The 17,801-nt window shown below is 35.3% G+C and overlaps 1 protein-coding gene across 5 annotated transcripts in view; it reads left to right on the plus strand.

Moving 5' to 3' along the window:
- Positions 1-17,801, plus strand: part of LOC150084775 (striatin-3-like) — a 751,872-nt gene that overhangs the window by 140,781 nt on the left and 593,290 nt on the right. For all 5 annotated transcript variants that reach the window (XM_090376594.1, XM_090376597.1, XM_090376596.1 and 2 more), the window contains exon 5: positions 16,233-16,403. In XM_090376594.1, the coding sequence (XP_090232720.1) occupies positions 16,233-16,403 (171 nt within the window). The remainder of the gene's footprint in view (positions 1-16,232; positions 16,404-17,801) is intronic.

A 17,801-nucleotide genomic window follows, 5' to 3' on the forward strand; every position in this document is an offset into this window, starting at 1 on the left:
TACTCTCTTAGAAGCATTGCTGCTGTTTATTTGACATTGCCTTATTGGACAGTGCAGTGGCAGTAAGCATTCTACTCGTGTACCAGTGGGTGTCTAGGCACATGGCCACTGACACTATTAAGGTACCAGTAAGCACTAAAACTGCTGTTATGGGTAATGCCACATATTTCAAATAATTAGCATACTGTTCCTTCTTGAAAAGTATGCTAATTATTTAAAATATGTGGAATTCGTATGAACAATGTAAAGGAAAAGAAGAAGAAGAAATTTTCAGGAATTGTTCAACGTTTTACTGATATACAAGAGTTGACAAAAATTACAGTTGTGTATAATATAATCAAGGGCATACTAAGTTTGCTATAAAATGCATCAATCTCATACTGCAAAGCAATTCACCACAAGTCACTTTAATACTGCAACTGTACTTCAAATAAAAAAAAGCTGCTATTTATGCAAAATATGTATCATTATCCATATGGTCCTTCTAACACCTTACTGATGAACAAGTTTGTGTAAATGCAGTACTGGGCAACTCACGATGACTTTCTTTATGACATGAGATTGATACATTTTGTAGCATACAGTTTGCTTTAAGCCATGGGTGGCCAGTGAGTCAGTCGCAATCTACCAGTCGACTGTGGCTTTAATTTCAGTCGATCACTATGAATTTTAAATATACAGTTATCCCTCGATTTTTGGCGGTCAGGTATACTACCAAAATTTGATATTGCGCAGTGGGTTTCGCTACCTGCACATTATTTTTTTTTTATTTTTTATTTTTTTTTACAAAGTTTCAAAAATAGGAATGAAGAGCAGATTTTGAAAATTTATTTATTTATTTATTTTTTTTTTTTGCATGATTGAAGATTTCATTGAAGGAGAAACACATTTTACCATAATAACGTAAAATACCACAGAATTCCAGCTGTTGGTATTATTGCAAATGCAATAAGATTGAGTTTCCTACCCGTTTATAATTAGATTGCACTGACAGAAAAGCACAATAAACCAGAAAGTGCAAATTGTTTTATGGTAGTGACCTCCAGAAAAAGCTTTTGAGAAATATCACAAAGGCATTCAAAACTGATTCTTATAAGGATATAACCAAACAGAGCAATAAACAGTGGTGTGTTTGTCCAGTTATTTTGGAAACAACTTCCTCATTCGGAAATCTTCTTCATCAATTATCCTACGTTAGCTGTTCAGACAGAATATTTTTCCAGTTCGCACAACTTAAAGTGTTTTAATCGGTAAGCCTTGCTTTTGCTGATTTAATACCTGGACAGTACTTATATGTTAATTTAATACCTTTTGATTTAAAATGAATACTACGAAAAAGAGTAAAGTGTATCATTTTCATCAAGAGTGGGAACTAGAATACTTTTTTGTAATGGTGAAAGAAAAATGTTGCTGTTTGATTTGCAGTGCTTCCGTGGCTATACCCAAAAAAGGAAATTTAGAAAGGAACTGCAACACACTCCATGGTAAATACCAATCGGATTTCCTGCTGAATAGTGACCTTAGAAAAAATCAATTAGAAGAACGTAAATCCAGATTATTTGCGCAACAAAATTTCTTCATGACACCTAATTTACAATCTAAAGCAGTAACTGTAGCATCATTTAAAGTGAGTCATCTTCTTGCAAAAAAATGCAAACCATTTTCTGATGGTCAGTTCATCAAAGATGCATTTTTAGAAATAACCGATTCTCTTTTTGAAAATTTTAAGAACAAAAATGAAATTAAAAGTGCTCTTCAAGAACTGCAATTATCTGAAACACTGTGATGCGATGCATCGAAAAAATGAGTAAAAATGTGAGCGAACAATTGCATGCTGATATTACTAATTGTGTGTCCTATTCTTTACAACTGGATGAATCTATAGATGTCAGTGATACTGCTCAGTTGCTCGTTTTTATTTGTATGGTTTTTGATGATTCTGCCACTAGACAAGAACTGCTGGGTATGGTTTCATTAAAAGAAAGAACTAGAGGTCTTGATATCTTTAACTCATTCAAACATTTTATTGAACAAATTAAATTACCACTATTTAAGCTCGCATCAGTAACAACAGATGGAGCTAAAGCAATGACGGCATTTTAACAGATTCACCGCATTGTGCCAAAAGGATGATGAATTCCCAGATTTTTTGAGTTACCACTGTATCATCCACCAACAAGTGTCAGCCAGCAAAAGATTAAATACTAAAAGTGTTATGGACATCACTTTCAAAATCGTGAATTCCATCAAAGGACAGTCTCTTCAAAGGAGATTTTTCAAAATGCAACTCGATGAAAATGAACCAGATTTGATATTACACACAGATGTGAGGTGGCTGAGTCGGAGTAAGTTTCTACAGAGATATCGAAATTTGCTGAATGAAATTAAAAAATTTATTGATCCAAGGGAAGATGATTATCAGCAGCTACAAGATACAGAGTGGTTGTGTGATCTGGATTTTTTTGGCAGATTTTACTAGTAAATTAAGTGATCTGAATTTGGAATTACAAGGAAAAAAATAAAAATGTGGGTGATGTGATTAGTAGTATTTCTGCATATAAATATCAATTTTTGGCAATGGTTAAGAAAATTTCAAAGAAAAAAAAATTCGACCATTTTGCGAATATGCAAGATCATTTGCAAAAATATCCTGTTTTTGAATTTAATAGTGAGAAATATGTTTCTGAAATTGAGAATGTTGTGGACGATTTTGAAACCAGATTCAGTGATTTTAAAACAATTGAAGGCATTGTTCAATATATTTCTTATCCATTTAATGTCGACTTAGAGAGGCATATCCATAGCCAGGTGTGCAGGAGCAGCAGTACATAGCACGCGCTTCTTGATTAGACCAGGGTTTGAGCCCATGACCGCCAAATACGGAGGATGCGGAAAGGTCAGGGAATGACCAACACATATCTCCGGAGCAATATGGCCTTAGCTCTTAATGCCCTTGGAAAAAAAAAAAAAAAAAAAAAAACCAAATAACAAATAATCGACTTAGATATCGATTATTTGTCATTTGTTATTAATAGATTGCAGAAAAAATCACTGCGATTTTTCACATGGAGAAAATATTACTTGAAAATGAAAATATTACATTGCGAAACGATATCTTCCTAAAAGCCAGATCATCAAAAAAAGACTTTTGGAAATATGTTTGCTGAGAAAAGTGCGCAAATGTAAAAAAAAAATGCAGTGAACTTTTAGATTCCTGTTTTGGTTCCACATATCTATGTGAATCGGCCTTTTCGTATTTGAAACAAAGACGAGGAATCGCTGTGCTCCTACGGACTTGCATACAGAAGATTCTTTACGGTGAGCCTTATCACAGTATATCCCAGATTTTGAAAGCTTGGCAGATGACATGAAGACACAAACTTTGCATAAATTAAAATTTTAAATACGTATGAATTTAAAATAACAATTCTGAACTGTATTGAATTTTAAAATTTATAAACAACATTTTTCTACATGTATTGATTAACTTTTTTAACCTTGCGCAATGAAATTTTTGAGATGGTAGATCGCGGCACATTTTGAAGGAAAAAAGTAGATCACGTCACAAATTAAGTTGGGCACCCCTGCTTTAAGCTATATACAGTGAAACTTCCCTTTAACGGACAGCCATGGAGAACGAGAATGTGTCCGTTAGAGAGAAGTGTCCGCTAACAAGAAGTCTGAGGGAGGAAAAAAAAACAGAAAGAAAGAAAAATCGTTAAACGTTTAATGTAAAATTAAATTAAAATATATACAGATTTTGAACAATATTTTTGTAAATAATATACATACAATTGTGCTATGCATATTATGACTTTATCTTAAGAAAAATACATACAGTAATCACTTATTTTCTTCTGCACCTTCTTCCGGCTGATAATTTTGTTTTCAACATTTGTTTGGAGTGAAGAAACCATCGAAAGTCCTTCAGTATCTTCTTCAGCAGCGAAAAACATTTTTAAACTATTGATTTGTATGGGCGCTTCTTCTATTTTCATCGGTGGTTCGTCGTTAATATGTTCTTCAACAGAATGACCTCCTTCCATTTCTTAATCCTTATGAGGAACTTCTTGAAAAATATTGTTGATAATGTTGTTGATATCTAGAGCACCATCTTCTGTAGTGAGGTTCGAATCTATATCTTTGTAGCCAGAAGTGTATACTTCCGCTACAAGGGAAGTATCGTACATTATTAATAGATGTTGAAGTTCTTGTTCTTTTTGGTTCTCCACATTGCTGTTCACAACTTCAATTTTTGCGTTTGAGAAGCCAGACTTCACAAAACAGTTCACGACAGTTTGTTTTCTAATTGCGTTTACTGAAGAGGAAATCCATTGAAGAGGAATCGCATCTACGATGCTGAGTTTTTCTGCAAGGTCACTCGCACATGTTACATCATTCATGTTTGCAATGAGATGTCTTAAAACACGTTTTCTGTAGTGAAGTTTAAAATTTTTTATTATCCCTTGTTCCAAGGGCTGACACTCTGCAGATGTGTTTGGTGGCAGAAAAACGATTTGAATGATACAATTCAATGTGTGGGTGAGATGCAGCGTTATCCATGAAAAGAATAATTTTTCAGTTTTGACAAATCATGTTTTGGTTAAAGCGACTTATCCATTTGCTCATGATATCTCGTGTCATCCATGCTTTTTTATTAGACTTCCAGTCAACATTCAACTTTATGCCCTTGAAACAACGAGGATTTTGTGGTTTTCATATAACAAGAGGTTGTTCAAAGTCTCCCAGCATATTTGTACACAATAGTACAGTCAAGCATTCCTTAGAAATTTTTCCGCCCTGGCACTTTTCGTTTTTTAGGCTCATTGTTTTTTCAGGAAGAGCTTTAAAAAAACAATCCTGTTTCGTCACAGTTGTAAATATCCTTAGCTTCAAAATCACGACATAAATCTTCCAATTTGACGGTCCACTCTGTTACAACCACAGTATCAACAGATCCACCTTCACCACTTACGGTTTTCCAAGAAATTTTATGCCGAGTTTTGAACTTGTCTAGCCATACCACAGAAGCTTTGAACTCATTTACTCCCATAGATTTCTCAACCTCCAAAGCCTTTTCCCTAAATAATAGGCCCATTAATGGGAATTTTTTTAGCCCGTGCATGACAAAACCACTCATACGTAACATTGCCAGTTTGAAGTCCAACAGTTTTCGGGAATGATTTTTGAACCTGATCAATTATGTGTTGCCAAAATTGTTTGAGCAGTTCATTTTTTTCCCTTTAGGATGTCACTTACCTGCGTCTTCCCGATTTTGAATTTTGCAGTGAGATTGCGAACACTATTTTTTTGCCAATCATATGCATTAACGAGTTCGACTTTATCTTTTAAAGTTAATAAATGTTTACGAGAAGACATTGTGCACTTCACACGACACTGAACAAAACTGAAACTCAAAAGACGAAAGGCCGACAACCCCCCCCCCCCCCATGCACACACTGAATTCATCAGAAGTTTTACACGTGCCTTAAAATTCTTGAAAAAGGGTTTAGGACCACGACGTAAACCTTGATAAAATTCAGAGAATCGGAAATAGAAAATAAACACACGATTGAGGCAATACGTGGAAGAAATGTTTCTAGAAAAAGGGCCATGAGCTCGCCCACTATCCGTTATGGGGAGATCAAATCAAGTGCTAATCTAAATGAAACAGTGCAGATTGCCTGTCTGCGTCCGTTACAGAGAATGTCCGCTAGACAGAAGCTGAAATCATGTTAAAACCAATAGAGGAGAGTTGGGGAATTTGAAAATGTTCGTTGTAGAGAGATGTCCGTTAGGAAAAGTTTCACTGTACACAATTGAGGGTTTTGCCAATCCTTGCAGAGTAATGTTGTATACCTCTTGCATATCCAAAAATTTCGGTCTAAATTTATTTTCGTATTCAACTTTTAATATTTAGCTTCTCACATTGTTGAAATGATCACTGGGGTGTGAGTCCCCACTAACTGTGCCTACTTGTTCATTGGTAAGATTTTGGATTGGCTCTATGGGTAATACCACATTTTTTGCATAAATAGCAGCCTTTTTATTTGAAGTGCAATTGCAGTACTAAAGTGACTCATGGTGACTTGCTTTGCAGTATGAGATTGCATTTTATAGCAAACAGTATGCTCTTGATTATGTTATACACAACTGCAATTTTTTCTCTTTTACAGTAATTGACATTTTCTGGAAATTTTCTTTCTTTGTTTTTTTATTCATATTAATAATTTTTATCTCCGAAATCCTTCATAATTCCAAGAACTAGTTCAAGGGAACTGCTAATGTAAACAGCTGTCATGAATTTACTGAAATGAAGAACATAGTGCCAACTGGCATTGTAATAATTTTCTTTGAATCTTATATTGCTTATTCTTTGGATATAAAATGAATTATAAAAAATTTCTAGAGCATTAGTTTTCAGCCTTTTTAATAAAATATACTCTTGTTTTTACAGATTCAGCTCACATTCCTTCCCCCGCCTCTCATTATTTAATGTTATGATCAATAATAAGAAAATGACACTGTGACAAAGCTTCATGTGATTTTTCTTTGTTTTTGTTTGATTTCAGATTGTTATGGCTTTTAGTTGTGACCAACATGCCTGGCAGACATAACAGAAGTTATGCCTGAGATATTGCATTGGTTCATAGTGGCACAAGCACACAATATTAAGTGGTTATGGGACACTCTTGTGGTTGTTTGAAATTATGTGCAGCTATAAATATTTTGGTGTATAATGAAATTCATTTAAAAGTGCATGTTGAATGAAAACTTGGAAAACTGACCGAGTTTCAGAGGAGAATGATAACGGAGCCCAAGAAATGACTGGAGTGGTGTAAAGTATTAACAGGAGCTGATGTCTTGATATGGCTGGTTAACTCACCTTGCCTAGAGCACATATGTCTAATTAATGTCAAAAATAAACTAGTTAAAGAAGACTGTCTTAATTAACATTAATAGAAACATACAATATTAAGGGAAACAATTTAATTAAAAAAAAAAAAAATCCAATTTCATTTCATTCACAGAGTCTTTTATGCATCCTTAACTACAGCACAGACATTATCAGATGCAACAGTTATTTTTATCAGCATTAATGCAGGCTACCATGTACTTGATATTATGTTTAGCATGTTTTGGAACCTTGTTTTTAGAAGAGAGTGTGAGTGGTAAAGCACAATTGTGATTCTTCAGGTATACTCTTCCCATGGTAACAAAAACTTCATTTTGCTTGGATGGCAGCATCTCTTCTGGTGTTGGTGATGCTGTGGTAGCAGCATCATTATCATATTATACCACCTTTTATGTCCCCTCAAATTCTCCCACAAAATCCATATGTTCCATCAAAATATTTCATTCCTCACTGTTGTTGCCAAATTAGTATTAGTATTAATATTAGTAATGGCCGCATGGTGCAAGAAAGCCTATGGCTTATGCTGCACCGGCCAAAAAAAAAAAACCCGAATAAAACAATGATAAAAAAAAAATAAATAAAATAAATAATAATAATTAGTAATCCTATGCGCTTCCCTGACCCAAAGGTACTATCCAGATGACCTTTCAATTTCCCCAAACTGTCAGCCTCTACCGCCCATGTAGGCAACTTATTCCAGTAATTTATAACTCGTTGGCTAAAATAAAACTTCCTGCAGTCCAATCTAAACATTTCCCCCCCATAACTTGAATTTATGTCCCCTAGTTCTAGCATCATTTATAACTTTGAAAATTCCGTCCTCATTCATTTTACTGATGCCTCTCACAGCCTTAAACACCTCAATCAAATCTACGCTAAGGTGTCTAGTTTCCAAACCCTGCAACCCACATATTCGAAGTCTTTCTTCATATGGACATCCCTTTGCCGATCTCACCAGGCGAGTTACTCGTCTTTGCACCCTTTCAAGAAGCTCGATGTCTTTCTTTAGGTACGGTCTTTATACTTGAACACAGTATTCCAAGTGTGGTCTAATAAGAGCCTTATATAATGGGATTATAACATCCCTATCTCTACTTGCAAAAGTTTGTGGAACTGAGTCAAAAGCTTTGCTGAAATCTAAATAAACAATATCGAAATTATTGCCTAAATCCAGCTCGTGAGTGACCCTTTCGAAATAGCAAACCAGATTTGTTAAACATGATTTTCCCTTTACAAAACTATGCTGAGTATCCTTGAAAATTTCAATTCGATTCAAATGATCCTGAATTCCACCTTTGATCATTGCCTCCATGATTTTCCCTACCACTGAAGTCAGACTGACAGGTCGATAATTTCCCACTTCACTCTTAGAGCCACCCTTATGTAAAATACATTGGCACTTTTCCAATCCAAGGGAATCGCCCCAGAGTCTAGTGATGCTCGCATAATTAGCCTCAATGGTTCAATGCACTCACTTGACGCCTCTCTTAAGATTAAAGGGTATATTCCACCAACTCCAGGAGCCTTACTGGCCTGTAGACTCAAGGTTTTTCATTAAATAATCTTGCGAAATTTCAGTATCATTAATCACATATTTTTCAACTTCGCTCCCACAATTTCCCACTGCCACAAAAGATTTTTCATTTGTAAATATTGATGCAAAATAACTGTTGAATTCATCTGCAGCGGCAGCTGGTGTATTTAATACTATCCCCTTTTCCCTTACGTAAAGGACCGATCTGGTTTGTCCTGCTCTTCTTGGCATTTATTTATGTGAAGAATTCCTTTTCCCTCCTCTTTGCTCTGTTTGCTAGTGATTTCTCATAAACTGCCTTTGCCTGTCGAACCTTTTCTGTGGATCTATTACAGATCACCCTGTTATAGGCTTCAAGTTGCTCTGTAACTTTTCCATGCCACCTTTTTCTGCTCTAGTAAAGTGGCAACTTCACTATTCATCCAACCTGGAACCCTCCTCCTGGAGTATTTTTTTAATGGTATATACGCATTCAAGGCATCTGTGATTAATGTTTTAAAAGCATACCACAGTTCAAATGTATTCATTCTCTGAACGATATCTACCCAGTTAATAGAGGCCATGTAGTACCTTAAGGCATCGTAATTTCATTTCAAACCTAGACCATGTTTTTCAATAATATTCTCTCCAAAGCCACTCTTTCGGAAGGCTGATTATTACCTGATTCAGTACCATGCCAAGCAGTAACATTATGATGGACATCTAAGGTATTCCACTTTCACTGCAGATTGTTCCCTGTTGGTTTTCCTTGTTCATGTAATTTGATGCCAAGTTATACAGAACATGCTCTCTTTAGTTTTTTTCTTTGTAGATTCATCTATACCGTGTTTCTCAATCTTTTTTTAAAAATATCACCCACCAAAGGGCCTTTTTAGACAATTTTTTTCCTCTAATTGCCCCCATGAAATTTTAAAAAGAAAATACACTTTATACTTACTTTTTTTATTCAATGAGTCTCTGAGCCTGATGCTTCTTAGCTAAAAATTCAATGTTCGTAAGTTCAATTCTAATGTCTCTTCTTGAACATATATCAGTTCTGTTTCTTTCCTTTGTTAATAATATTTTATTTACTGAACTGAAACCACTTTCAAACGTATAAGACGTTAGAAAACAAAGAAGTACTTTGGCCATTTCAGACCACATTGTCGGATAAAGAGGTTTAGTTGTTTTTGATCCCCACAACTCAGCCATTCCACCTTTTTCGAATTTATATTTGCATTCTTTGTTATATTTTAATTCAATGAGTTCTTGAATTTCTTCACTAGCAGACCCGACATCATATTCAATTGGATTTAACCTCCACGGCTTCACTTCAAAAGAAAATAAATCTGAAAATCTATTTTTTATTTCATCTTTTAAAGAACACAAATGATCTGATTAATTCTTAAGATCATTCTCAGTGAGAGATTCATTGATTTCAACTAACTCCTGCATGCCATTTAAATTGTTTTCTCATTAAATTTCTTTCAAATACTGTATTTCCAGTTTTTCAGTGATGGTTTTTAATATGCATTTTCAGTCACTGTAATTAATTTCCCTTGAAGTTGAAGTCGTACTTCATTAAGTTTTCGAAAATCCAAGCGTATAGTGGATGTTTTTTCTGATCTCCTTTGATAAATCTGTGTCTCCTTCACTTTCTAAAAAACTAATATGTCAAAAAAGGTTTACAAATTTTGTTAGACAGTTTCCTTTAGAAAGTCATATTACTTCTGTATGTAAAAGAAGCTTCACATACTGTTCTTTATTATCAACAAAACATTTTCTTAAAAGGTGATCATATTTGCTATGTGACTTTATTTTATTGATCATTTTAATAACTCAGAGATTGATCAAGAACTGGACTAATATTTTTTGCAACCAAATGATGTTGGTGCAAAATGCAGTATATTACAAGAACTTCAGGACACTTCCTTTAGGTGGGCTGTAAAACCTTTGTCTTCCAAAGATGGAGGTAGCACCATTAGTGGCACAGGCAGGGTACCAAATTTTTCTACGGTACTTGTTTTTCATCAAACCATGTTTTTACAGCAGCAAAAATGGATACTTCAGTATGGTCAATTTCAATAGATTTTATAAACAATATCTCTTCTTGCAATTTACAATCATCAGCGAAATAATGATCATATGCCATTATAAGGGCCTTATTGTCAGTAACTGTGGATTTGTCAATCTGAATAGAAAATTTTCTTGTTTCTGTTTGTCAATTAGTTGCTCTTCAGCGTTAACTGACATCTCATCGATTTGTATTCAAATAGAATCATTGCTCAATGACAACAATGTTCTTAAAATACTGTTAAGATTTTGATGCATCACTGTTGAAATTAGTCTCTAATGCAGGTTGTATAACAGTCTTAGCAATTGTATGAGCACCACCACCAGTTTTTGCAATGATTTCTGCAGTTTTATAAGATGCAGTCACTCCATCGTCATTTGTTTGTGTGTTCTTCTTAAATAAGGAAGTAACAGTGTTACGTTGCTCAAAATTGTGTTTTAAAATATTCAGTATATGTACCAACTTTATTGGGATGTTTCCTTTTTTAGTAATCTAAAAGTCTTGATGGTTTCATAGCCTCATTTGAAAAAGTACTATTACACACAAGGCACATGGGCTGTCTTGAGTCGAATGGATTTTCAGTAAAACCGTAAGCCAGATATTCATCCAGATACTGTCGACACTTTCTTTTCAGTACTTGACTTGATTGATGATGGGTTGAATAACTATAAAAAATTAAATAATAAAATATAAAAATAATTTATTTAACTCTCATAGCCCATGTCACTCACAAAAGCACTGTGGATCAAAAATAAACTTCCACAAGGAAACAAATCAATACTAATTGTGGCTTAGAAAGTAGAAACAATAGACTGAAGCATTTTCTCATCCCATCCATGCCTTATATATTGACCAATGAAACAAAAAATAAATAAATAAACCATGCCCACCATACCGTAGCCAAGGTCGCAGCTGTCGGAAAGGAACAAACACCAAGGATTGAGGAGACATTACATCTGAAAGCACTTAGGCATTTAAATGCCTATGAAAAGCAAAAGTGGTTGAATTAAATCACGCCCACTGTCTTCCTTTTATCAATTTCTCACTTGCTCCTAATATAATATATGTTAAAAATAAGTTGTCTCAGGGGAAAAGAAATCCCTCCCCCAAAAAAAAAAAAATTAAATATTAAGGAATAAGATGTTGTTGGGTAGGGTTGAACTTTGGAGGGCCACAAACCATTGTAATACCATGCTTTTTTTTTGCCCACTCAAAACCAATCTTCACCCCCTTGGGGACGATATTGCGCCCCCATCCCGTTGAGAACCCTCTGATCTAGACTCACTGCAAACATTTCATGAAACTAAGTTATTCCTATCCTTGGAGTTATCCATTGCTGCATTTAAAGTTGCTAATTCCATGGTGAACAGTAGTCGTAATTGGGATTTGCTTGCATAGTTGCTAGTGATATTATATTAGATGCATGTGTTTATTGTTGCCTCTCAGAACATTTTGTTTCGAGCTTCTGCTGTTTCACACCATTAAGTGATTTCCTGATTCCTGCAGATTTTTTCCAATTTAAAGCGCAAAATTTGATATTCTTTCATTGCTTCATTGCACAGTAGTGACATGGAATATTACTGGTTTAAAAAAAACAAAAAAACCTGGTTGTTACTTGCATCCTGTCAGCCTACTGGACAGTTTCTTTATTACCATCTGTTAGAGGAAGTTTGAACTACAACATACCACTACCGTTTATTTTCAGACTCATTGAACATGACCACAACAGCCCCATTCTGGGAACTTTATTGCCACACCCATTACATATTAACCAAATTTTGTAATAAATGAATATGTTTACATAGAAAAGTCTATCATTTACAAGGAAAATATGTGCTTTTTATAAATGAGAATTTTGTATAAAATGAGTTAGCTTGTATTAATGAGATTCTGCTGCAACGGCTAATCATTTGGTTCTTCAAACAGGCCTCTGGGGTTGGGTAAATTCATATTGTGATTTTAAATGTTTCTCACCAACCAATAATAAAATAAAACACGGAAACTAGAATTTTGAAAACTATGTTTACTACTATATATTTAAAATAACTTGACAACTAAAAGGATAAAATACATAAAATATATACATATACATCGAATAAAATACATTAAAATACCTGGTAAAAGCGATAAAATCGACCGTAGCTTTCGAAGGCTCCTGCCTTCTTCCTCAGCGGTAGCTTCCTTGTACTGCGGTGCATCTTAAGTACCAGCAGGTTTACGGCTAAATCACGTGCTTATCGCCACGTGTTCTCCCATGTACTGGGCAATAAGAAATGCAGACCAGAAGCGGCTCGGGAGCACGTCATAGGAAATCGTTCATCCCTTCTGAGGATTGTAGCCTCAAAGAGGGGATGAATCCGCAACCTTTGTCTCTATTAATGTTCTCTGTTGAATTAATCCGCAAACTCTCGAGCCACTTCGGTCCCAGAACCTATGTGCCCGATCAGTGATGATAGCTTCGTCCGGGGAGATCTGGTGTTGCTTCTCCCAAAAATGTTCAGGCCACGGCGGACTTGCCATAATCTGCATTTCTTATTGCCCTTGAGTGCTCCCCCAGACGTTCTTTGAGACGGCGCTTTGTTTCCCCTACATAACATTCCCCACAAACCGGGCATTTAATACTATAAACAACTCCACTAGCATTCTCTTTTTGAATGGAGTCTTTTACTTGTGACACGATTGGGTGCAGCTTCCGGCCTATAATCTGCACACAACACGTCTCTGATAGTTTCTTAGTACCCTAGTTATATGTTCTGTTAAGCCCGGAATAGGGTATGTATGCAGTGGCCATTGGAGTGAAAGGCTCGCCTCTTCTCTAATTTTCTCCAATATACTTTTGTATAATCCTCTAGGGGTAGCAACACTTTTTAAGATCCGCCGTAATGCATTCATATTCTTCTTTCCTATCCTCGGAGGTACTACAATGCTATTTTGCCCTATCTATTAACGCTCTGACCACACTGTTCCTATGATGATTGGAACAGTTGCTCAGAAATTTAGTTTTTAGTTGTTGGCCTTCTCGACAGATCAATACATCTAGGAACGGCAAAAATCCTTCTTCCTCTACCTCCAAGGTAAATTGTATGTATGGGGAGAAGCCATTTAAAAAATTCAACACTTCATTTTCCCTCCCCTTTTGAATAATTGAGAATGTATCATCAACATATCTCTTCCATGGGCGCATAGGGAGATCTCGACCATTAAATATTCTAGCCTCGAGCTCCTCCATAGTTAGATTAGCTATAATTGCACTAATGGGGAGTCCATGGCTGTACCATTAACCTGCTTATACACAATATTACCAAAAATCAGGTGCCTCCGTAGCCAGGTGGGAAGGAGCAGCAGTGCGTAGCACACATTTCTTGATTACACCGGGGTTCAAGCTCGTCACCACCAAATACGGAGGATGCGGAAAGGTCAGGGAATGACCACCGCATATCCCGGAGTAATATGGCCTTAGTTGCTAATGCTCCTAAAAATCAAAAACAACAACAACCAAAAATCATGGTGGTACGTGAGAGGCATAGTTCTATACCTTTACAAATATCTTCTAAGTTTAATTGAGTTCTGTTACTCAAGGTGGTATCATTCTGTAAGGCCATGTGGGCACAAAGTACCCCATGGTCGATAGGAATGCACATAAAAAGCGATGTCACATCAAAAGATATCATAGCTTCATTTTCTTCTATGTGCTGACTTCTTATGAATCGCACAAAATCTTAACTATCTTTGACGCTGAATTCGGAAGTTCCTACTAATGGAGACAGTATTTTGGCCAGGAAACCAGACAAGGCATATGTGGGACTGCCAATGAATGAAACTGTAGGTCTAAGTGGCATACCCACTTTATGTATTTTTGGTAAGCCATAAAATCTCGGTATCTGGCTCCCTGTAGCATGCAATGTGCAATACTGTTCTTTAGAAATTTTGTTGGATTTTAGCCAATTCTGAATCATTCTATTTACCTGACGTTCCAAATTCATCAATGGGCTTTTTTGAATAACTTTATAAGTTGTTTGATCATTCAATAGATCTAATGCTTTACTTAGATATGCTTCTTTATCAAGGACCACCGTTAGTCTGCCTTTGTCAGCTGGTAAGACCACAATACTGTCATCTTGTTTGAGGCTCCTAAGTGCTAATTTCTGTTTCACACTAAGATTAGCAGGGGGTTTTTGGCTTGACTCAGAATAGCTGCTGTTTTAACTCGAATTTCATTTGCTCTATCTTCCGGCAACTTATTTATCACTCTTTCCACACCCATCGCTATTTCTGCAATGGGTATTTTAGGCGGAATCATGGCAAATTTTGGTCCTAAATTTAAAACCTCTATCTGTTCTTTAGTTAGTTGCTTGCTGCTCATGTTCACTATAAAATTTGCAGTATTATCACTATTGCTTCTGAACCTGGTTTGCTCTCTGAGTCTATCAAACCTTGCCATATGCCTCTGTCTATAGATGTCAGAAATTTGTCTTGTTTTTGTTGACACCATGCTAATCACCAGTGCCAGATGTACTGAAGTCACCCTCTCACTTATCTTATTAAAACACTGTCTTTTGGCTAATCATTTGAATTATGTGAGATGAATCAAATAATTTTCCATTGATTTCATTATAACCTCTCAACTATATCTGTCATTACTGTTCCACTCTGAGATCTCTCTCTCTCTCTCATGTGTAATAATTTTTTGCCTTCTTTCAGTTTGCTTTCTTTCATTGTAGCAGTGTAACTCCAAATTCACACTTTTCTAATTTATTCCATATATGAAAAAGCTGAAAATAAGGATCATTTTCTTTTCTATTCAAGAGGGATTTCAAAACTTTGTTTTACGTTTGCAGTAGGTGGTAGATAACTTTCATCAACCGGTGAAATACCTCCACTGCTTATTGGAGGCTTGAAGTGGTGAAACCCATGTCTAGTCTCCAGAGCAAAGTCCCCCCCCCCCATACTTCTCTTTCAACCCATGCACGGTACTAAGTACTATAGGTTTTGATACCTTTCGTGTGTTTGGGGTTTTCATAAAAAAAAAAAAAAAAAAGTAACTGAATTATCTTCTTTGTGGGACTGCCAGAAATATTTTTTATTTGGAAATTTATATCAGTTATTCCTTGCATCTAGTCTTGTTGCTATTTCATAATACCTTATCAGATTGCTTAGACAAGATATGGACTTAAACAAATTAATGAATGAATAAGTAATAAAAATAATTGTAATAAACAGTTATTAATTCAAGGCACATTTGGCCTTTTTTAGAGTTTATAATTGTATTATTTATTCTGAACAGATACCCCCTAGTAATAACTTTTTTGTCAAAAAAAAAAAAAAAAAAAACCTTCATTTACATCATTCACTAAAGCAAAAACTAAACTGAAACTAAAGCTCTACAGAGAATTAACACAGGAGGAGGTGTGTTGTGCACTTGATCACCAGCTCCAGGTTAGCAAAACCAGTGTGACTGTATTTTATTATAATGACTATTGAGATAGTGATTCCCTGTTGTTTTTTTTTTTTGCTTTTTAATGCAACAGTAGTCAGTCTAGTGGCATAGTATTCTCAGGGAAGAATTTATGTAGTCAAAGTAATTGGAATATGTAATTCTTCAGTAGAACATTGTTGATGATGCACTACTGTTGGAAGCAGTAGGTGATAAATAATATAAATGGAGTGAAAATGAATTTATTTCATAGTTGGTTATAAATCATTTTATAATTGAAAATAACTTGATTTAGGTATCTGCAAGAAATTGGATACACTGATACGATAATTGATGTAAGGTCAGCCAGAGTAAGGACACTCTTAGGACTTGCACCAAGCAATATAGAAAATGATGAAAAGCAAAATATGCTACCTACTATGAACGGGGAACAAGGTAAACGAATTACAGATACACAGACACGAAGGTAAGTTTGTTTAAATGTTCATTATTTTTTGTTTTGAATTAAATTTCAGAATTTTTACTTGACTTTGTTTACTCTATTAGTGGCATGTATTTATCTTATCTCCAGTGGTAAATTATTCATTGAATTATTTGTGATAAATTTGTTCTCCAAAAATTGCTCTAAGAATTTGTAATAATGAAATTTTATAACTGAGAAGATTTTTAATTGTTTCCCTTTGTTTCTTCATACTTTGAGAAAAAAATACTCACAAGGTGCATTCAAAAAGTAGTACAAGCACAAAAATTCAAGGTTGGATGTCTGTAAACTGGAATTTTTCAAAAACCTTTTTAAATGAAAGCATTCCCTCATTGGAAAGTGGGAAAAAAATATGAATTTAATAATATTGCTTTGGTTGTCAAAAATTGACCAAAAAATTCCAGAAGAGTGATGTTAAAATCAATTTATTTGAATTTGGTGTCTGACTGTTTTCTTAATTGCATTATGCTTGCTAAATTTTGGACTGGTACAATATGTAGTGTGACAAAGTTGGATGATGCATAATTATGAAAATTTGTCAAGAACTAGAGAATAAGGACACTCTTAGGACTTGCACTAAGAAATATAGAAAATGATGAAATTTTCTATATTGGAAAATATAGAAAATATGGAAAATAATGCTAATGAAAAATATGGAAGTATTAGCAAGTTTTCAATAGTGAGAAAGGCTCCTTTCTAAAGGAGCCTTTCTCACTATTGAAAACTTGCTATAACTTCCTGAAGCAGCATGTTTGCTTATTAGCATTAGTTGAGGCATGTGATGCAACAAGAAAGCAAACTTAAACAGCGTCAGTCAAAAAAAAAAAAAAAAAAACCCTCCCATTTTATCCATCTGGTCACTCCAAATGTTTGTCTAGTTCAGCCTTAAATTTGTTTTAAGCTATCAACTTCCACAACAACAGATGGAAGTCTGTTCCAGCAAATAATTACCCGCTGGCTAAAAGCAAACTTCTGCACTTCTATTCTCCAGTTGTCTTTCCTCAGTTTGAATCTATACCCCCCTCAGGTTCTTAATCTGAGCAAGTGGAAGTATCCCTTCAGCATTGAGCCTGCGCAACCCATTCAAGGCCTTATACACCTCGATCAGATCACCTCGCAGGTGCATAATCTCCAGTGCTGCAACTTGCAGGACTTAAGCCTTTCTTCGTAAGAGCACCCCTTTGTTCCTCTCACTAATCTTGTTGCCCTTCTTTCTACTTGTTCTAGCAATTCAACATCCTTCCTAAGCCTCCAGACCTCTTTACAGTACTCAAGGTGCAGCCTGACCATTGCTTTATGCAAAGGGATAATCACCTTGTTTCTGCTAGCAACATTCCTATACAGTAAAGCGTTGAAAATTCGAACAAGCCACCATTTATTTAT

This window comes from Mastigoproctus giganteus, chromosome 6, assembly GCF_048544385.1.
Source record: "Mastigoproctus giganteus isolate SK-2022 chromosome 6, ASM4854438v1, whole genome shotgun sequence".
Lineage (NCBI taxonomy): Eukaryota > Metazoa > Arthropoda > Arachnida > Uropygi > Thelyphonidae > Mastigoproctus > Mastigoproctus giganteus.